The 22,738-nt window shown below is 38.4% G+C and overlaps 2 protein-coding genes across 3 annotated transcripts in view; one reads left to right on the top strand and one right to left on the bottom strand.

Annotated features, from left to right (window-relative positions):
* Positions 1-3,264: 3,264 nt before the first annotated feature.
* On the top strand, positions 3,265-7,645 carry RPS6 (ribosomal protein S6). Its single transcript, XM_065908258.1, has 6 exons — positions 3,265-3,369; positions 3,863-3,994; positions 4,525-4,735; positions 4,893-5,039; positions 7,267-7,424; positions 7,509-7,645. The coding sequence occupies exons 1-6, from the start codon at positions 3,364-3,366 to the stop codon at positions 7,602-7,604; spliced, it is 750 nt and encodes a 249-aa protein (XP_065764330.1). The 5' UTR covers positions 3,265-3,363; the 3' UTR covers positions 7,605-7,645.
* Positions 7,646-9,159: 1,514 nt separating this feature from the next.
* Positions 9,160-22,738, bottom strand: part of DENND4C (DENN domain containing 4C) — a 109,114-nt gene continuing 95,535 nt past the window's right edge. For both annotated transcript variants that reach the window (XM_065908257.1, XM_065908256.1), the window contains 5 exons: positions 21,846-22,091; positions 20,283-20,400; positions 12,515-12,665; positions 10,986-11,050; positions 9,160-10,762 (listed from right to left, as the gene is read on the bottom strand). In XM_065908257.1, the coding sequence (XP_065764329.1) occupies positions 10,626-10,762; positions 10,986-11,050; positions 12,515-12,665; positions 20,283-20,400; positions 21,846-22,091 (717 nt within the window). In that variant the 3' untranslated portion in view covers positions 9,160-10,625. The remainder of the gene's footprint in view (positions 10,763-10,985; positions 11,051-12,514; positions 12,666-20,282; positions 20,401-21,845; positions 22,092-22,738) is intronic.

Here is a 22,738-nt window from a genome sequence, read left to right on the forward strand (position 1 = left end):
AGAAAGCACAGCAATGAAGATCCAATGCAGCCAAAAATAAACTTAAAAAAAAAAAAAAAGCTGGCAACAGCCCAAATGTCTATCGGTGGATGAATGGATAAACAAATTGTGACCTGCATGTACAAAGTGATATTATTCAATCATTAAAAGGAATTAAAAAACAGATACACACTACAATGTGGATGACTGTAAAAAAAAAATTAGAAGGCAGACACAGAGATCACATACTGTATAATTTCATTTATGTGAAATATATAGTTTAAGTAAATCCATATAGACAGCGCACAGATTGTGGCTAGCAGGGGCTGGTGGACGAGGGGGATGGGGAGCAACTGCTTAATGGAAACAAGGTTTCCTTTTGGGGAGATGAAACTGTCTTGGCGCCAGATAGAGGTGCTGACACTGTGAGAGCTGAAGGCCACTGAACTGTTCACACAAAAATGAATGGTTTTATGCTATGTCGATTTCACCTTAACAACAAAAACTACATATACTGAATTTAAATGCATCATTTGGGCACATTTTTCACATTAATATCAGATGATCAAACAGGATTTGGGCCTCCCAGGTGGTAAAGAACCTAACTGCCAATGCAGGAGATATAAGAGTGGCGGGTTCAGGCCCTTGGCTAAGAGGAGACTCTGCCTTGGGCCCGCCGGTGTAATAAACTGCAATCCACTCACTATCTGTATTGTCCTCCTGAGTGAGTTTGTTTCTCGGAAAACAAAGCTATAACATTTGGTGCATGGGCCGTGAAACTCCTCACTTTGAGGAGACTGGTCTCATTTGAGGTCACCCCGAGGCTTTGTAGCTTGAATCTCCTAGAAGGGGGAAGGCACCTCGCCCCTCTGAAAGGATTCTGCTTCTCAACGCCCGGACCTTTCATATTAGCAGGTAGTGAATGGCAGCAGGGGAACTGAGCGCTCATATGATGAGGAACCCACCCAGTAGGGTGGAAGAAGGGGCCTGATCACCCCCCTGGGAGGGACTAGAAGGAGCGGGGACCCACAGGAGCCTGGAATAGGCAGGCGGCGATTGCTTGGTACACAGGTCGGCGAGCGTGCTAGGGTTTAAAAAGGTAATTTGTGAAGGTCATTTAGGAGGTGTGTCCACGCTGTCTCGGGGAAAGTTATTACCAAGCGATCGCCAGGGGATTTTTAGTATAGGAAACTGGTCCTTGTATGCTCATATTCTGCCCTCCCCCAGGAGGTGTCCTGTCGGCTGTGAAATTCTTGACCCCTCGGAATTGTTAGGCTAGAAGGAGGGGGATACAGAAGTGAGTATGAATTGGCTTTTCCAGAGATGGCCTGGGACATGGGGTATTTAACCCATCTGTGTTTTCATCCGCACCTGATCAAGCCCACCAAGGCAGACGGACTTTAAGGGAGAAACTGTCTTGGAAAAAGAAAAAAAAGAAAAAAAAAAAAAAATAAGAGTGGCGGGTTCAATCCCTGGGTCAAGAAGATCTCCTGGAGTTGGGCATGACAATCCACTCCAGTATTTTTGCCTGGAGAATCCCATGGACAGAGGAGCCTGATGGGCTACAGTCCACAAGGTTGCAATGAGTTGGACACAATTGAAGTGACTTACCACACAAATAGGGTTTAATAGAATCTTTCAGCTTTGAATGTGAAGTGGACCTAAACTCAAAACTGTGATACTGAAGCAGAAGATGGATGTGATAATCTTGGAAAGTAAACATTTATTTTAAACGCAGGGTTTTTTTTTCTTGAGGAAAAAATATGGAGTAAATATGTAATAGATAGTAAGTGTTCCATTCTTCAGGGTACTGTGGGTTTCAAAGTTAGATCATCTGGATTCTCATTCTCCCAACAATGTTCTGGAGGACTATCAAATGCACCGTGTTTTCTCCACATCTTTCTGTTCTATTAAGAGCTGAATTATTGCTGATTCAAAATTTACTGTAATACACTCAACTCATTCTTCCTCTGCTGGCTGGCTCCATACTACCACACTCTGAAAGACTAATACATATCAAAACTAGGGTTATGATCACACAATATTATTGAGCCTTACTTATTAAGTGCCATGCATTTTACTGCTTCCTGAGTATACCATAGTGAAGTTATCAGACCTAGCCTAATTTACCATCTAGTATGCAGATAGACCATAAGCAAACCATTTATGTATCATGATTAAATAAAGGAAAATAGTGCTACACTAGAGGAGAGGAATACAATTTCTGGATGTGTGGTCAGCAAAGGCTTCTCTTAGCAAGGACTGCTGCTGCTGCTAAGTCACGTCAGTCGTGTCCGACTCTGTGCGACCCCATAAACGGCAGCCCACCAGGCTTCCGTCCCTGGGATTCTCCAGGCAAGAATACTGGAGTGGGTTGCCATTTCCTTCTCCGCCTTGCATGGCATTAACAAATGGCAATAGCTGAACTTTGGATTGTGGAAAATATATGAAAGTAGGTTAAGAAGTTTGGAAAGTATTTAATTGCAGTGGGAAATAAATTGTGCTTCTCCAACAATGGAGTGACAGAACTTCGCGTTTTAAAAAGATCGCAGGGAAAAGGCAGAAAGCAGAGAGGTTCTTTAACAGGCACCAGGACTGGGAGTAACTATGGTTACGTTAAACGGCTTGCAAGACAGGCTGGCTGAATGCATCTTTCTGTGGTAGAACTGCAGGTGGCGCTAGTGCAGTAAAGAACCCGCCTGCCAATTCAGGAGACGGAAGGAATGCGGGTTCCATCCCTGGGTCTGGGAGATCGCCTGGAGGAGGGCATGGCAACCCACTCCAGTATTCTTGCCTGGAGAATCACATGGACAGAGGAGCCTGGAGGGCTTCATTCCATGGGGTCGCAAGAGTCGGACACGACCCAAGGGACTTAGCACGCACGCACGTGACAGAACGATGACTGCAAAGCGGTTAAAGGACAAGTGGATGATCAAGTATTTAAGAAAAAACAAAGCACAATTTTTCAAGACCGGACCCAGGGCAGGGCACGCTCCTAAACTGGAAATCTTCGGATAGAGCCTGAGGTACAGGAGAGCGCAGGACAGTCGAACTCCGATCCCGCCTCCTTCCTTGATATCATCAGAAGCAGTGTCCGGGACCGAGCAGAGTTGCTCCCTAACCCAGAATCGTACGGGAAGGAACAAGAAGTAGAAAGACTAATCTCCCGTACTAAACCTGTGCCACTTCGCATGCACCGCCCACCGACTCTTATCTCCCAACCGCTGATTAGCCCCACCCCGGAAGTACTGCCTACCAATACTTACGTCTACTATCCCTGGCGTCTGCACATCTCGCGAGAACTGAAAGAGCCTATGTGACCTGGGCTAAGCGGAAGTTGGGTCTCTTTTTCGTGGCGCCTCGGAGGCTGTCGGCCACTTCAGAATGAAGGTAGGAACTAGTGGCGGGTGTTCGGGTAGGCTTGTGAAACGTGGATCAAGCCCCACGATGTGTCGTTGCGCTCCAAAATCCTGGCCCTGGATGGAGAAGTGTCTGAGGCAGGAGAAGGGTCGCTCTTCTGGGGCCGGATCTCTATGGGAGAGCGGATGGCGAGCGATTGCAGCTGGAGCTACGCCGGTCGGGGAACGCCATGGTGGCGTCTTGACTCCCAGGCAGGACAGAGATGGCCGGGCTGACGGCAAGTAGGTCAGGCTCCTTGATCTGAGAGTGAACGACTGTGGGCCGTAATTGTCCGTGGCGGCCTTGCAAGATGGGTCCTACTTTTAGTGCCGTGTTTGTGGCTCCTTGCACGTGTCCTTTAGAGAATATAATCAAATTTTCTGTTGTGTGGGGGTGACAGGAAAGGCTTTTTGCTATGGAATAACCTTTCTAGTGGTTCTGCGATTTTCATGAAGTTCTTTTCCCCCTCGTTTACAATTTTTAGCTGAACATCTCTTTCCCGGCCACTGGCTGCCAGAAGCTCATTGAAGTGGACGATGAACGAAAACTTCGTACCTTCTACGAGAAGCGTATGGCCACAGAAGTTGCTGCTGACGCTCTGGGTGAAGAATGGAAGGTAAAAGTTGACTGTCGAGTTGAATTGTTAGCTCTATTTAAGAGAGGTGGTAAACGTTATTGGTAATTGATAAGTGTAATGGGGTTCACACTCGGGTTCCGTTTCCCAACTTTAGTTCCAAATGTCACTTTATAAGGTGACGCTATCACCCGGCAGGGTTGTGTTTATGTAGATCAAATGAAAATATATCGTTCTTGACCTGCAAGCTAAAGGTCTCCAAAGGGATCTTCAAAAGTGCCAAGAAGGGTTGTTTCTGATTTATAGTTCCTTGATACTTTGGTTTCATAACATACTCTTTCTACCCTAAGAGTTGTTAACTTTGGTAAAGTATAGGCTAGAAATATGTCTTGATTGAAAAGATTTTGCTAATCTAACTTGGGAAACTGGAAGTACAGACAAAATTTAGTGATTGGAGGAAACTATTTAAGGTGTCAAATCGGTCTTAATGAATGGTACTAAGCAGAATTAAGGGTGTACTTCTTAGAGGCCACAATCCTTTGTTTTAAATGTGTCATCGTGTTCTCTTGCAGGGTTATGTGGTCCGAATCAGTGGCGGGAATGATAAGCAGGGTTTCCCCATGAAGCAGGGTGTCTTGACCCATGGCCGAGTTCGCCTGCTACTGAGTAAGGGGCATTCCTGTTACAGACCAAGGAGGACTGGAGAGAGAAAGCGCAAATCCGTACGGGGTTGCATTGTGGATGCCAATCTGAGTGTTCTCAACTTGGTCATCGTGAAAAAAGGTGAGCCTTTTATTCTGGAGTTTATTTTTGTCAACACTGACTTAAATCTGATTGTCTTTGAAAGTGGACTTGGCTTTGGCAATGCCTGAACAGATTAGGGTTCTTGTTTTTAAGGAAGTTGTTGAATTAAAAATGTTTGTTCACTTTTTTCTTTTAGGGGAGAAGGATATTCCTGGACTCACTGATACTACAGTGCCTCGTCGCCTGGGTCCCAAAAGAGCTAGCAGAATCCGCAAACTTTTCAATCTCTCTAAAGAAGATGATGTCCGCCAGTATGTTGTGCGAAAGCCCCTAAACAAAGAAGGTATGAAAGATTATGCAATATAAGGCTTTCTTAATTTCATTAGCTGTACCATTCTGTATGCATGTTGGAAGCAAATCTCTGCCTACTATTTACCTAGAATATGCGTTTTTAGGAAATTAGTGTGGAAAAGGGTCAAGATATGCAATTGGAATTAATCCTCATAACCAGTACCCTATAGTGTTAGAATTTTTCTTGAAAATTTGCTTTTGAGTCATTGTATGAGTTCATTGAAAGATAACTTCTCAGATGTTTTAAGTTCATTGCTTTGGGGTCAGGAGAAAAGTCTGGGATTGTGATTGAATATGCTCTCATGGTCACACACTTGCTTTGTTAACATATCAGTGGTTCTAATTTTTTGTTTACTGAAGTTGATGAAGTTAAGCTGATGCTTTCATTAACGTAAGTTGCTTTAACTTCTGAATGTGGATAGCGATAGCTTTGCGAATTAGAAAACCATTCAAGGTACCAGGGGACATTTTATATATATATATATATATATAACTATTATGTTGAAGTATAGTTGACTTAACTATAAAAATGCTTTGTTAGTTAATTTTGTTGTACAGCAAAGTGATTCAGTTATATGTAAAATCCTCTCCGTTATGATTTATCTCAGGTTATTGAATATAGTTCCCTGTGCTATGATATGAGTAGGACTTTATTCCATGTGTATAGGACTTTATTCCATGTGTAATAATTTGCATCTGAGAATCCCTAACTCCAAATCCATCCCTCCACACCCAACCTCTTGGCAACCACAAGTCTGTTCTCTGTGACAGTGAGTCTGTTTTGTAGAGTTTGTGTTGTATTTTAGAATCCACATATAAGTGATATGGTATTTGTCTTAACTGTGGCTTCACGCGGTGTGATCATCCATGTTGCTGCAGATGACGCTCATTTTTTGTACTTCCTGTTTCACTGTATGTATGTATGACGTCCATTCGTCTGTTGGTGGATATGGACGTTGTTTTCCTGTCTTGGCGATTGAGAATAGTGCTGTTGTGAACTTAGGGGTGCTTGTGTCTTTCTGAATTACAATCGTGTCTGGATATATGCCTTGGAGTGAGATTGTTGGATCATATGGAAACTCAATTTTTAGTTCTTTCAAGAAAACTTGGTGTTTTATATTTTAAGCAGGTATATTGTTCTTTAGTCAATATAACACATCATCATAAATAACATGTTAGTTTCAGGTTGAGTTTTCCTGACAAATCAGAAAAAATTGGGGTATTGGTGTCCAGGACTGTGGGCTTAAATAAGCTAATTAATACCTGGCATGTGTTAAGTGCTTATTGGTCACTCATTCCAAGTATTTGGAAACCTTCTCTGTGCCAGGTTCTATTAAGTACTGAAGATATGGTGTAAATACACAATTATTCTCATGAAGATCATACACTTTAAAAAGTAATTGTAGTCGCACTCCTGGAAATAACATTAGTAAGTGCTAGTTCATAGTATTTATAAGATGGTTCTTGTTTCTTTATAACTCCTTTATCATTTAGCAGAACCTGGAAAATTGAGCATTTAGTCTTAGACTATATATATGGAGTGTTTATTGCTCTCACAGGGGTCCACAAACTAAAACCATTACATCTGAAAAGACTCCTGCTCTGAAGCGGATTTATAATCCAGACAGGCTCGATGAAGATACTTTAGGAATTTGCTGGTGGTCCAGTGATTAGGACTCTGCTTTTACTGTGGTGGCCTAGATTCAAATCTTGGTTGGGGAACTAAGTTCCTACAAGCAGCACAGCATTGCAAAAGAAATTAATGAATGTTGATGGTTTTACTCCTCAGAAGCAGATAAGCAGGTCCTGTCTTGGAAAATAGAAATTTGAGAACAAATTGGGACTTCAAAGCATGGTGGGTGGGATAGTGATGCAGTTAATGCTTTAAGTTTTCATGACAAATTAAATACTGTTTTAAAATAATGCTCACATGTCTTATGATATAGACACATGATACCCTACCAAGACAATGTAGTTATGGAAGGGATATCAAAGTGAGTAGTAAAAATTAAGATAGGACTTCCATCTGTTCAACTATTTAAATAAAATAAATTTATGTATGACCTTGAACTTGACATCTAAACTATTGGTATGGTTTAGTGAGCTGTTAGAGGATTAAATGTGCTACTAAGTTTGAATCTCTGATGTTTTAAAAATGTAAATGTGGGTCCTGTTGAGCAAGGGTATTGAAGTGATTGAGTCATCATCTAAATTTTTAGGTAAGAAACCTAGGACTAAAGCACCCAAGATTCAGCGTCTTGTGACTCCACGAGTTCTGCAACACAAACGCCGGCGTATTGCTCTGAAGAAACAGCGTACTAAGAAAAACAAAGAAGAGGCTGCAGAATATGCTAAACTTTTGGCCAAGAGAATGAAGGTAAATCTCAGGGGGAAATAGGAATTATGGGATTTGCAGTTTTTAATCCAGATAAGCTTTAACTGCACTTTATTTTTTGTTTAGGAGGCCAAAGAAAAACGGCAGGAACAGATTGCCAAGAGACGGAGGCTGTCCTCTCTGAGAGCTTCTACTTCTAAGTCTGAGTCCAGTCAAAAATGAGATGTTCTAAGAGTAACAAATAAATAAGATCAGACATCAAATCTCCCTTCTTGACTTTTAATTGATGATCAAATAGATAAATGAAGGCCCACAAACTCTTATCATGGAAAAGCAGGTACTGTATAATCTAGCAGTGGATTAGGTCTACAAGAGATACTTGAGAGTGATAGTCCTTCAAATTCAGAAACAGTCTATATATGATAGTGGAAGAAATGGCCAGAACAGAGTTTCTTTTAGTGGGTGTCTCAGAATTCTTACATTGATTGATTGAATTTTCAGCAACGCATGGGACAAGATGGGGGAAATAAATGACTTAGGACTATTAATCTTTGATAGACTTTATTTTAAGGAATATAGTTTCTACACGATATATGAAAAGTGCCCTTGTGAAGATGGACATTGTCATACGTAAAAAGAATAACTTGTGAAAAGCACAGTTAATGGATACCGTTTTAGGATAGTTTTACAAAGCTTTTAAAAACAGTGCAGATTTAATACATTAACAGAAACCTTTTCAACTCAAGTGGATTTACATTTTTGTATTTCACACTCTGCAAGGGACTTGACTGTACCTGTTTTTAGACACTATTGCATCTATGAAGGATGTGCGCAGAAAGTATACCTTGTGCTGTTTGACGTGTGGGATGCAGGCTCTTAGCTCCCTGATTAGGGATTCAACCCAGACCCGTGGCAGTCAGCATACTCCTAACCATTGGACCAGCAGGCAATTCCCAGAGTGTATTTTTTTTCCTCTCTATAGGTACCATGTCTGCTTTCTATAGTAACTGCAGTTAGAACCTTTATTCAAACCATTAACAGATGAGAGGGTCTTGAGAGAAGGTACATTAAGCTTTAAAAGGTGCTCCTTTTCTGGAGTATGTATATTAACTAACACAGGTGAGTAAAATTTTCAAGTGGCTTTGGCATGTAGAGACTGAAGAAGTGCTTCAGTTAAGACTATGCAGAAGAATCACCCAAGGATCTGGCTAAAAAGTGGATGATTGGATAGTTTGGGGCACTTTGCACTATGAGAAGAAAGATTCATAGAGAGGATGCCCACAGGTCTTTTTAAAATTGGGGTGCAGGTGATTTACAATGTTGTTACTTTCTGCTGAATAGGACCAATAGCTGCTAAGAGTTAACTGAAGTTTTGTTAACTTGGAGCATTTTTTAAAAAGGAGATTGAAGTCTCAATGATTCAATGTTTTGTCTTTGTTTTTGCTGTAAATTTCTACTGCCCAGTGGTAGGTGCCAGAAAAGGCCTTTAAGCAACTTTAATACAAATCAGACTTATTTCTAAATAGGCTAAGCTTTATATTGGCTGTTTTTTAGATTAATAGTAAAAGTTACTGTAAAATTCACATATTCCTAAATGTGTAAGATTTAGGAATACATGAGTATTTTTTTTAGTGGGAAGTGCTTTGTTAATTAGTTCAAATTATTGAAAACCACAGAAAAGTGGGAACACAGTACTGGAATTCTGAAGACCACAAGAGCTTGAACTACTATGCACATTTCAGGAGCCTTAAAAATGTAAGAAACGAGAACAGCAAACTTGTGAAGTTTTCACTTTATTCAACCTCAATTTTTTTTATATGCAAGATAATTCCAAACTTTCTGTTGGGGCAGTAAGTGTTAAAAGTATTAAAACTAGTACCAAGTCTTAAGTTGCAAATATATACACTCTGAGACAGTGCAAAAGATTCATTTTTAAGGCAATGAGAATTCTAAAGTTCTTTCACTCAGCACTTTAACCATAAATTGAAACAAGGATTCTGCATAGGTCTTAATAACCCTGAAATCTTGGAAGATTGGTATAGTAACAGTGTGTGCTGTTAACTGTACCATTTGGAAATAGTTATCAACTCTGATTTAGTCATCTGCATAATTATTCTGTAAAAGGAAGCACACATAATCATTGGTTTTTCAAACCATGCATACAAAGGTAAGGAAGACGAAGTTTATACTATCCTTAAGGGATGGTTTAATGAAAGGCGTGTCAGTGAGGCATGTGAGGTCATGATTTTCTTAAACCTACCAGCAACAAGCTTAATAAGCTTTAATGTTTTAAGACTTAATTGACTCATCCTAAAAAAACCGTATTTACAAATGCACAAATAAGCATACAAATCTAAATATTATACAAGAATAGAATTCTGTGCAGTGCAAGTTATTCCACAGGTTTTTAAAAGTGAACAATAGCAACAATTTATGTGCCTCAACAATTTCAGACCCAAAGACATACACAAGAATTTTAATTTTGTAAATTATGAAGCTGATCTAATTTCATTTAAACTATTTGGCTCATTTATTCCATTTTAAAGCTGTTGCAAATTAACATGGTACTGGGAAGAGGATGAAGGAACTGGATATTTGAAATATAACCTGTTAAGGGAGCTAATATATAGCATGAAGGGTAAAAATAATATATTAATTTTGAAGTCAAAGGCATGGCAGCTTTCATCAGATTTTCAGGTAATTTTGAACTTAAAATGACTACATAGAGTACTCATTTTAATAGTTGGAAACCCCTTTCAAAAAACTATTGCAACATGCAATTTAAGAATTTTAATAAATATAATATGGCTGAATAGACACCTACACAGCCACACATATATACACAATACACAAATAGTTGCTCTTATAATTGAGATTTCATTTGCTTGGGGATTAGGCAAGTTTACGTTAATTTGCCATTCCCCAAACTCAATAGCTTCAAACAAACAAAATGCCAACAGCAAATATGGTTTTCCATTATCAAACTACTAGAAATACTGAGAAACGCGACACCAATTTTCAGCAGATATAAACAGCTCAGAAATTGTAAATCTTCAGTAAACCTTGGGGCATTTTAATGGCATTTTTACACTGAGATGATTCGGTATGATTTCATCATAAATACTGTCCCAAGAGGAACTTCATTTCAGTTTTTGCCAATTTGTAATGTGAAACAAACCTTAAATGTCTCCAGATTGAATCTATTCCCCCAGCACTGTGTCAAGAATCTAGTGAATCTGTCATTTAAATGAGAGGTGCTCCAAAACACTTCCTGCACCATTCCACACTGATACTTGGTGGTGCATCAATTTTCTGCAACTTTTCAAGAATCTCTGGAGACAGACTGTTGTATGCAAGTCCATACTCATTGTCAAAAGCCTCTGAAAGATATTTTCAAAAATGTAGTTGGAATTTAATAAGACAAAAGCTATGCATTTAAAAATGGTAGTCAAATCCTTTTGTATATATATAAACTGCACATTTAAAGATAGAAATCTTTTAAAAGGCAAATGGAGTTATTTACCCATACCAGTTAGAATTTTTTAAATTACTTATGAGAATAAGACTAAACCACCTTTAGTAATCCCCATTTGACCAACTTACCAATATCAATATTCTCTCTTCCAAGAGATACTAATGATAAGAAGAGGATTTCTCTGTATAAACTCCTATAAAACAAATATTTTAAAGTTAATGGGCGAAGAGCATAAAAATATGCTAAGATGATTTTTTAAATACTGAAAAAAACACCTGAAACTAACAGCATTGTAAGTCAGCTATACTTTAAAAAAAGATTAGGTTCTGTGCATTCATTTATGTCAGTGTCACAGTTTTGACTACACTGCAGTTGTAAGGTGTCACCTTTGGGAGAAGCTGGCTAGAGGGTCCACAGATACTTTCTTTGCAATTTCTGCAAACTTCTATTTCAAATTAAAAAGTTTAAAGTTAATGGGCATAAAGCTTCATGTTCAAAACAAAAATGGCTTAGCTATTAAAATTATTGATATTTAATAATGCAATAGGTAACTTTCAATTCTAATTTCTAATTCATACTTACAAAAGCAATTTTTTGCTACATGACAAAGTAAGAAATTAGTTTCTAAGTAAGTTAGGGGTCTAAACCCTTAGACACAAACAGGTTCTGTGGTCTCTTACTAGTAATTTAACCCAACAGAAAAGGTAAAATCAACTTTATCTCATTTGCGAACATAAAAGCAAGACAAATCTTAAAAATGAAATTCATGCCTCAGTTGTTGAAAAAGGGGGGAATTTAGGAACTGACTTCTGAGTATTTACACAGAAAAAAAAATTTGTAATGCTGATTCTGATGATGCTCCATGCAGCTTTCTTTAAAAGCTTCAGAAGCTGTATCATTTCTCATATTCCTTCCCTGCCCTTAAATCAGATGCTTGTAACAGGCTATTCTTTAGCCTGTAAAGGAGATAATCTCCATATCAACTGCTAAAATTATAAAAGGATCTATCGATTTCCATCATGAATTCTTGTCCTATTACTTCTGAGACTGTCTTCAAAGATGCCATGACTACAAACTTGAAGATAACCTGGAAACACTGTTTATGTTTGATAGAAGATACTATGTCCCTTTTTCTGAAGCTTATATCACAAAATTCACTTAGGCTGAGACCAGGGTGAGTGAGTACTGATCCAAATGTGTTAGCAGATAATATATAGTAAGAGGATCAGGACAGCTCCATATTCTTTGTGATTCATTGCTCCCACCATTTTCTTAAGTTGGTTCTACTCCTAAACCCATATATATTTTTTTACATCCCACAAAATAAACTGTGTGACATGGCCTGAACAAGCAGTAGGTATGTTTAACATTGATGTTAAACATATTTATAGGTTTCCAGTGAATAGAAGTAGTGTTTCCCAAAGACTGAGTGTATTTTAGACATGAATGCATCACCTACTAAAATTTATTCATCAGACATTTTTATTATGTTTGTACTGAAGTATGACTGTATACATTTGGGTAGCACTTTAAGAAAGAATCAGATGTTCCACAATGAGTATGTTTCTTTTACAACTGGAGATAGTTTTGAAAGTAATTTTTTAAAAATCATGAAATTATTTCCAGTGACATCAAGTAGAAAATACTGAATTATTACCTTTGTCTTTTCACATCTCCCTTCATTTGTTGTGAAAGTAGGTTGATGGGTTTAAGAACATCATTATGTTGAATACTCTGCTTGATGGTTTCTACTAAAGTGCTTGTTGCTTGTTGTTCCTCTGACAGGAGATATGATTTCTTTTCAGAATCTAATGATATGAACACAGTAATAAAGAATACACTTATTCAATCTATTAAAGAAGTTGTTTCTTTCCATCTTCACAATTATGCAGCAATGTAACCAGTTAAAAAATTATTTTTCTTGCTTTCTTCAGATAGCAGAGGCCTGTCCCTTTTCCTTTTCCTGAACTTAAGGGCTTTGTGCTTGAGGCTGGGATGTGATGGCTTGTACTCCAGCAGCCATCCTATGACCATGAATCTTTACAGATGGGAAAGCAGACAAACTATAAGGAGTCTAGGCCCCTGCTGACAGAGGAGTTGCTTACCAGTCCTGGAGTATCTACATAAGTTCTTCACGTGAGAGAATCATCTTTACCTGTTTAAGATTCTGTCATTTTCTATTAAATACAGTAGAGTATAATCCTAACTGATACAAGGGTAATTCCTGAATTATTAAGAAAAAATACTTATACTAATTTCATATGTTATAAAAGTGCTTCAGTGGCATATTTGAACTGAATCACAGTTAACATTAAAAATACACCAAATCAACAATGTAAGCTTGGTCCAGAAAAAGGGTAAACTTAATACTGGAGGTAGTCCCAGCAACCATACAGTTTTATTATACCCACATCAGCTGAGATGGAACTGTGTATCCAAAAGTTGCCCAGTCAGCCTCCTTTTGAGCATCTGTCATAAAGCAAGCTATTTAATTTGCATACAACCCAGCCCCTTAATAAAGGTAACTAGTAATATTTCCTTTGTGTTGAACCAAAAAGCAAAGTCCTCTGTTACAAGAGGAAATGCTGGCTGCCATGGGTTTATGTTTTGTAAAAATTACTTATTTTTGGCTGTACTGGGTCTCTGCTGCTGCCCAGGCTTTCTTCCGGCTGCGGCGAGGGTGGGCTGCTCCATAGTCATGGCGCGCAGGCTTGTCGTGGAGCACAGGCTCTTGAGTGCGCCGGCTTCAGCAGCTGCAGCACATGGGCTCGCTAGTTTTGTTCCCGGGCTCTAGAGCACAGGCTCAGTATTTGTGGCACACAGGCTTCGTTGTTCCATGGCATGCGGTATCTTCCCAGACCAAGGACTGAACCTCTGTCTCCTGCATTGGTAGGCAGATTCTCTACCAGTGAGCCACCAAGGGAAGCCCTCTATGGGTTGTTTTCTTTTTTTTTTAATTTTTTTTTCCCGTTTATTTTTATTAGTTGGAGGCTAATTACTTTACAATATTGTAGTGGTTTTTGTCATACACTGACATGAATCAGCCACGGATTTACATGTATTCCCCATCCCGATCCCCCCTCCCACCTCCCTCTCCACCCGATTCTTCTGGGTCTTCCCAGTGCACCAGGCCTGAGCATTTGTCTCATGCATCCAACCTGGGCTGGTGATCTGTTTCACCCTAGATAATCTACATGTTTCGAAGCTGTTCTCTCGAAATATCCCACCCTCACCTCCTCCCAGAGTCCAAAAGTCTGTTCTGTACATCTGTGTCTCTGTTTTGCATATAGGGTTATCGTTACCATCTTTCTAAATTCCATATATATGTGTTAGTATACTGTAATGGTCTTTATCTTTCTGACTTACTTCACTCTGTATAATGGGCTCCAGTTTCATCCATCTCATTAGAACTGATTCAAATGAATTCTTTTTAATGGCTGAGTAATATTCCATTGTGTATATGTACCACAGCTTCCTTATCCATTCGTCTGCTGATGGGCATCTAGGTTGCTTCCATGTCCTGGCTATTATAAACAGTGCTGCGATGAACATTGGGGTGCACGTGTCTCTTTCAGATCTGGTTTCCTCGGTGTGTATGCCCAGAAGTGGGATTGCTGGGTCATATGGCAGTTCTATTTCCAGTTTTTAAAGGAATCTCCACACTGTTCTCCATAGCGGCTGTACTAGTTTGCATTCCCACCAACAGTGTAAGAGGGTTCCCTTTTCTCCACACCCTCTCCAGCATTTATTGCTTGTAGACTTTTGGATAGCAGCCATCCTGACTGGCGTGTAATGGTACCTCATTGTGGTTTTGACTTGCATTTCTCTGATGAGTGATGTTGAGCATCTTTTCATGTGTTTTGTTAGCGATCTGTATGTCTTCTTTGGAGAAATGTCTGTTTAGTTCTTTGACCCATTTTTTGATTGGGTCATTTATTTTTCTGGAATTGAGCTGCAGGAGTTGCTTGTATATTTTTGAGATTAATCCTTTGTCTGTTGCTTCGTTTGCTATTATTTTCTCCCCATCTGAGGGCTGTCTTTTCACCTTGCTTATAGTTTCCTTTATTGTGCAAAAGCTTTTAAGTTTCATTAGGTCCCATTTGCTTATTTTTGCTTTTATTTCCAATATTCTGGGAGGTGGGTCATAGAGGATCCTGCTGTGATTTATGTCGGAGAGTGTTTTGCCTATGTTCTCCTCTAGGAGTTTTATAGTTTCTGGTCTTACATTTAGATCTTTAATCCATTTTGAGTTTATTTTTGTGTATGGTGTTAGAAAGTGTTCTAGTTTCATTCTTTTACAAGTGGTTGACCAGTTTTCCCAGCACCACTTGTTGAAGAGGTTGTCTTCAGACTATACTACAAAGCCACAGTCATCAAGACAGTATGGTACTGGCACAAAGACAGAAATATAGATCAATGGAACAGAATAGAAAGCCCAGAGGTAAATCTACGAACCTATGGACGGACACCTTATCTTCGACAAAGGAGGCAAGGATATACAATGGAAAAAAGACAACCTCTATGGGTTTTAATCCTAGTTTTTCTACTGCTGAACAGATTTAATTTCATTGTATACTATGATTTTAGGGCATTCAACTCAAAGATAATATGCTATTTCACTGCTGCTCCTTAATTCATGGAGTTGTGCAACCATCACCAATTTTAGAACATTTTTATCACTTCCAAATCTACCTATTAGCAGTTACTTCTCTATCTTCCCACCCCCTCAGCCCTAGGCAACCACTAATCTAATTTTGTCTCTACAGATTTGCCTTTTCTGATTGTTTCATATAAAATACTCTTGTGTCTGGCTTCTTCTGTAATATTTTAAAATTCATTAATTTTGTAACATATCAGTATTCACTACTTTTTATTGCCACATAATATTCCATTGTATGGATATACCAAACTTTCCTCTTATCAGTTAATATGAACATTTAGATTGCTTCCATTACTTGGATATTAGGAAAATTTATTGCTGAGAACAGTGTACAAGTTTTAATGTGAATGTGTGCCTTTATTTCTCTTGGGTGTATACCTAAGAGTGCAACTGCTGTGTCATATACGGTATTTACCATTTTGAGGAACTGTGAAACAATTTATACCAAAGCAACAGAACTATTTTTTATCCCAATTAGCAAGGAACTGGGGTTCTCTATATCCTCACCACAACTTAATATCTGCCCTTTTGGTTAAAGCCAATCTAGTGAGTGTGAAGTGGTATCTCTTTGTGGTTTTGACTTACATGTCCTTGACCACTAGTGATAATGAGCATCCTTTCATTTGTTTCTGGCCATCTGCATGTCTTTTTTAGAGATCTGTCAATTCAGGATCCTGCTAGGATCTAAATGTCTGTGTCACCCCAAAACTCGTATGTTGAAAAGGAATGCTTACTAAATGGTATTGGGAGGTGAGACCATCAGTGGGTGGTAAGATCATGAGGGCAGAGTCCTCATGAATGGATTAGTTTAGCACCCCTTTAAAAAGGGGCACCAGCGAGATCCCTCATCCCTTGTACTGCCTGAGGGCGTAATATGTCTGCCATGCAGAAGAGGGCCCTCACTGATCATGCCAGCAACCTGGCGTTGGGACTTCCAGCCTCCAGAACTGTGAGAAATAAAATTTTTATAAGCTAATAAAGTAATAGTAAGTACACTTTTTAGTAAGCTACTCAGTTTGTACTATTTAGTTACAGCAGCCAGAACTAATTAAGACAGATCTTCTGCCCAATTTTTAGGTGAGTTTTCTTCTTTGTGATGAGTTTTAAAACTTCTTTATATATTCTGAATACAAATCCTTAAGAGATACTTTTTATGTTTTGCAAATATCTCCCCCCACTCTGTGGGTTGACATTTCACTTTTTAATGGTTAATTTTTCAGCACAGATGTTTTTAAGTCCAACTTATCTACTTTTTCTTTTGTCACCTCTGTGGGGGTATTTAAGAAGGCCTGGTCCTATAAAAGGTCATGAAAAAATATATTCCAATGTTTTCTTTGAAGAGTTTTATAGTATTAGCTCTTACATTTAGGTATATGATCCATTTTGAGTTCATTTTTATGTATGATGTGAGAAAGAAATCCAACTTTATCTTTTCTGCATGTTGTTCCAGTTGTGACTATTCATTCCCCACTGAATGATCCTTGGCACTCTTGTTGAAAGGCAATTAACTAAACATGTGTGGGTTTATTTCTGGAAATTCAACTTTATTCCATTGACCTATGTATCTATCCTATGCCAGTTTTCCACTTTTTTGATTACTGTAGCTTTGCAGTAAGTTTTCAAGTCAAGAAGTATGAGTCCTGTGACTTATTTTGACTATTCTAGGTCCCTTGAAAACCCATATGAATTTTAGGACAGGCTTGCCAATTTCTATTAAAAGCCACCTGGAATTCTGATATAGATTGTACTGAATCTATAGATCAATTTGGGAGAACTGCCATCTTAACAATATTAACTTTTCTAGTCCATGAACATGGGATTTCTTTCCATTTATTTAGGTGGTTTTTATTTTCTTAACTTCTTTTGTTGAATTTATTCATAAGTATTTTATTATTTTTAATGCTATTATAAATGGAGTTATTTTCTTAATTTCTGGATTATTAATTGAAAGTATATAGAAATACAGTTGATTTCTATATATTGATCATATATCCTGTAACTCTGCTAAACTTATCCATTTGTTTTTTTCTGTGTGTGTGTATTTCCTTAGGATTCTCTAATTTAAGATTTTCCATATATAAGATCACAGAACCTGCAAATAGGGATAGTTTTTCATTTCTAATTTAGATGCCTTTTACTTTCCCATCTAATTGCTCTAACAAGAACCTCCAGTACAATGTTGAAATAATGAAAACAGTCATCTTTGTCTTGTTCCTGTGCTTAGAGGGAAAGTATTCAGTCCTTCTCCACTAAGTATGAGAGCAGTTGTGGGTTTTCCAATATTCATAATCAGGCTGTGGAGGTTTCTTTCTATTCCCAGCTTGTTGAGTGTTTTTAACAAAGGACAAGAGATTTTGTGAAATGCTTTAGTTGTGCCCATTCAGATGATCATGTGGATTTTGTCCTTTATTCTGACTGATACGGTGTATTATAGTAAGTGATTTTCAAATCAACACAGCATGTCTGGGGTAACAGCACTGGTCATGATATACAGTCCCCTTTATAAATTGCTGGATTTGGTTTATAGTATTTTGCTGAGGATCCTTATGTCTATATTCATAAGTGATACAGATTTTTCGTTTTTGTTTCCTGTGATGTCTTTGGTTTTTTTTATCAGGGTAAACTGGCCCTCTCACCAAAATCTCCACTTTTTCCAAGAGTGCTTTAGGCTTGAACTTCTCCAGTCTGTTCCAAATAAGATCATTTCCTTTGGGGAGAATTTTTGAACTCTCTGTTCTTATGGTCTGTCTCTCGGCCATTGCTCTGGAGCCGGGGCTGGGAACTGTGGCCTTTCTTAGAATGATTCCCCTAGTTTGTGAGTGGGGCACTGGAGGGATGCCATTGCCTCTGATTCTTTAGCTTGTCTCAAAAGGCATAAAACCTCTCCCTTATGAGCAGCATGCTGTGAGAACAATCAGAGCCCCAGTATTCAAGGGTTGCCGAAACAGGCGATGAATGGGGGCTGAGTGGAGGAACTGAGCCTCTGTGCTATAGAGCTGGGAGGGTGAGAACTGCTGACAACGGGTCTTTCCCAGGGAGATGCTGTAGCCCTTGACTGGGGGCTGGTGGGGAGCAGCAAGTTGTATCCCAAGTGCTACAGAAATCACTGCTTTTACTACAATTTAATATATATTTTCTTAAATGTTTCTTCATTTTCCTCTATAGTCAATAGAGAGATACATTTTTTTGTCTTTAATAACTTTCACCAATTATGTTGTTTTGCTGGGAAGTGGGACCGTGTAGCTCCCCATACTGCTTTTCCAAAAGTCACCACTCAATTCTATTATGTCTTATAATTTTATTTATGTGCCAATTCTTCATTTAAAGAAACCAAATAAAGAAACAAAGCTATTCTTGGGAATTCTAAATTTTGTTCCTACCATAAATATAAATTAGAGAACATTTGAAAACACTTATCTATTTCAAGATATGAGGGGAAACAACTAAAGAAATTGCAGTTATAATTCAAGTTAAAATGTTAAGTAGTAAAAGACTGTAGGAAAAAATACAATCCCTTTTCTCTTCTGAGCAGGTACTGCTAACAGCTCGGGACATATATAGTTTTAGACCTTCTTCTATGCATACATTAAAAACATACAGGGACTTCCCTGGTGGCTCTGTGGTAAAGAATCTGCCTGCCAATGCAGGAGACGTGGGTTTGATCCCTGATCTGGGAGGATCCCACATGCTGCAAAGCAATTAAGCCCATGTGCCACAACTACTGAGCCTGTGCTCTAGGGCCTGGGAGCCACAACCCCTGAAGCCCGCATGCCCTAGCGCCTGTGCTCCGCAACAAGGGAGGCCATTGAATGAGAAGCCCCTGCACCACAACTAGAGAGCAGCCCACCACTCACCACAACCAGAGAAAAGCCCGTGCAGCAATGAAGACCCAACACAGCCAAAAATCAATAAATATTAATAAAATATTTTCGTTTTGTTTTCCTGCAAAACGTACTGTTCTACAACTTGCCTTTTTTCCACTTAATATAATGGGCATCCATCCTTTCAGGAACCTATATAGAAATAACTCCTTCCTTTTCTTGTTTGCCAACATTTCAAAATGTGGATTTATCACAACTCTCTTGTTAGGTATTAAGTTTTTCATTATTATAATCTTTTGGGAAGCATTGTTTTAACGACAGCTTTGTATACTGTATATCCACAGAACAGAGCGTTTTAATGTTTCTTCCAGAAACTGCCTACTGATACCATTTACCCATTGACCTATTGGATTGTTTGTGGTTTCAAACAGACTCACAAAGCTTCTGAATACTGGATAACCATTTAAACCCCTTGTAAAAATATGTTCTATATATAAAAAACTGCAAATAAAGCCAAAATCTTTTGAGGCTTGTACCCATATAATTGAAATTATGATCTACACAAACACATTTGCTATACAGAATTTACTCTCCAAATACCTTACCAAATTAATATTTGACAGATAAACCGTAAGAATCACACAAAAAAGCCACTCTTCAGCTCAACTGGACATCTAATAAACAGGTTGGTACAACAAATAAATTTGAAATAAAATGGAAAAAAGCCTGAGGAGATACTAAAAGTGAATGAAAGATTTAAAAACAAAGCAAAATAATTAATCTCATCTCCTTAATTCTATTTTTCCCTCAGGCATCCATTTTTATTTACTGCTAAACAGTATTCTGCTGGGTGGATGGACTGCACAGTAACTTGCTTATGCATTCACTTGTGGATGGGTATTTGGTTGTTTCCAGTTTGAGTCTTATGTCTTTATTTTACTTACTAAAATTTCTCCATGCAACATACAGAGGTTCTCCTGGTTCCTGATGAAGGTTGATATTATCCCATAACAGCTGAATATAAACGAGTTTGCTATCCTGGGACAGAGATGACAGGGGAAGCTAAAAAAGATCAATAGAAAGTATTAGTACCCTAAGCATGGTAATAACTAAGCATAATAGTAATTATCAGTGGACCTAGCAAAGCTTGATTATATAAAACAGATGAGTCCTTTTTAAAATTCTAGACCTGGAGCGCGGCATGGTGGAGAGCCCTTCCTCCTGGGACACGGTGCAGCTGGAAAGGCAGCTGCCCCCTCGCCTGTCACACACTGCACGTTCCTGGGGAACCTGGTGCTAAACCACTCGTAGACGGCTTGCTTCTGGGTAGAGATTTAGTACACAGCAGAGCAGTTCCCTCGCTGTGATCTGCTGAAAGTCAGCCCTCGACATAAGGGTTTGTAAAAAAATAAAATTCTAGACCTAAAACTCAGAAGAAAAATTTTAATTTTTATTTATATCTAAGTACAAATGTTATGATTTTCTGAGGTGCATGATTCTCATTCTGACTTTCAAGGGCTAAGTGACAGCTTGGTAACTGGCACAGCAGTTACGTGAATGATTAACCTCCATCACAAGTTTTACGGTACGAGAAAGTACAGCAGTTACTACTATCTTGTTGTACTGACTAGTACATAAATGAGTCAAAACCGTGTACAAGACTCTAAAAGTTTATTGTGCCTCTGATGTATGTTTGGGGTGGGGGGTATCTCTCCATATTCAGTATCATAAGCTTACTGTCTCCCTGGGAGTCAAGGATGCCAGCTCAAACAGAGTCAGAGAGCCAGACTGTGGTCTTTGCCCCCCATCACTTATTCAGTATGTGACCTAGCAAAATTTAACTTCACTAGTTTTTAATTATATCTGAAAAATATGGCTAATACAAATCCTTTAAAATAAAGTTGTGAGAATTTCAGCTGGGAATATCTTTTTAAAAAAAAAATTTTATTTTATATTGGAGTATAGTTGATTAGTGATGTTGTGACAGTTTCAGGTAGACAGCAAAGTGACTCAACCATACATGTACATGTATCCATTCTCCCCCAAACACCCCCTTACAGCTGGGAATATTATATTTCAGAATAAAAACTACTTTTCTAGCTACCCCTGCCACTAGAAATGATCATATAACTAAATTGAGGCCAAACAAATATATATGAAAAGATTATATGCAAATCTAGGAACTATCCCTAAATAAAGAATATATTCTCCATCCATTTTTTTTCTTACTGCTGGCTAGAATATGGATGTGGTAGCTTGGAAGTAGAGTACAGCTACCCTAGACCAGGTATAAAGCTTGGAAATGGGAGGCCACACTGCAAGCAAAAAAGATAAAAGGCTCTCAAGTCTCTAGCATTATACCATCCCTGGACCACCTATCTAAATTTTTAAGTGAGAGAGAAAAACCCTATGACTTAACACTACTATCGTATACTTCCTAATACCTGAAGGTAAGCCTCATCCTAACCAACGTGAATATAGTATACGTACAGAAGTTGGTTCCCTACCTGCACGCCTCCATTGCAGTGTTCAGAAGTGAGGATAAGTCCCGGCAAGTTACTAGGAAGATCCAAACGCCTGAAATACCAAACGAGGTTCCAGAAAATGATTGGATGTTGATTGATGAATGAGGACGTGTGAATCACCTGATCGCCTTCATTTTCTAGCAAAGATTCAAGTTCTTTGCGAAGCACTAGAGGACTCAAGTAAGGCACAGAGACAGGGGAAGGGTTGGGTCTTTTTCCTAAAGGATCCTTAAAGACAGAAATATAGAGAGAGTGAGCATGATCAGTTTTAGTCTGTATGCTTCAGAGTATGTCTCAATGACAGCATACTTTTCTGTCCTTTCAAACTTATTTCAGGGCCATTACTACATGTAGTAGAACACCCTAAAGAAAACATAAAAGAAGAAAAAGTATTGAATCATAAATATCCTTGTTAAATGATTATGAACAAAAATTATTAATCCATATACCAGGCCCTATTTTATTTTTTCAGGCCCTATTTTAAACATGAGTTTCTCTTATCACATTAAACAGCAAAGCCCTATATATGACTGATTTTTCCTTTTCAATTTTTTACAAGAAATACTTGCATTTCTGATGTTTCAAATGATATTCTGATGTATTTTGGTATTCTGATGATACCAAAAAAATCTGACTTTATCTTCCACGTAAAACTAAACAGATGAGGCCATTTTTTGTGTTAATATTTGATGAGTCTTTAAAATATATCTAACTTGTTTATACATTTGACTGCAATAAAAACTAAAGAGCAATTTTATAAATCAAATGAAATAGTGAATGAAAAAAGAAACCCAACCTAGACTTTGTAAGTTGTGCACAATTAGAATTAAATGTTTATGACCAATATTAACAAGCACCCATGGTGCCCAGATTGA

The sequence above is a fragment of the Muntiacus reevesi genome, chromosome 17 (assembly GCF_963930625.1).
Source record: "Muntiacus reevesi chromosome 17, mMunRee1.1, whole genome shotgun sequence".
Taxonomy (NCBI): Eukaryota; Metazoa; Chordata; class Mammalia; order Artiodactyla; family Cervidae; genus Muntiacus; species Muntiacus reevesi.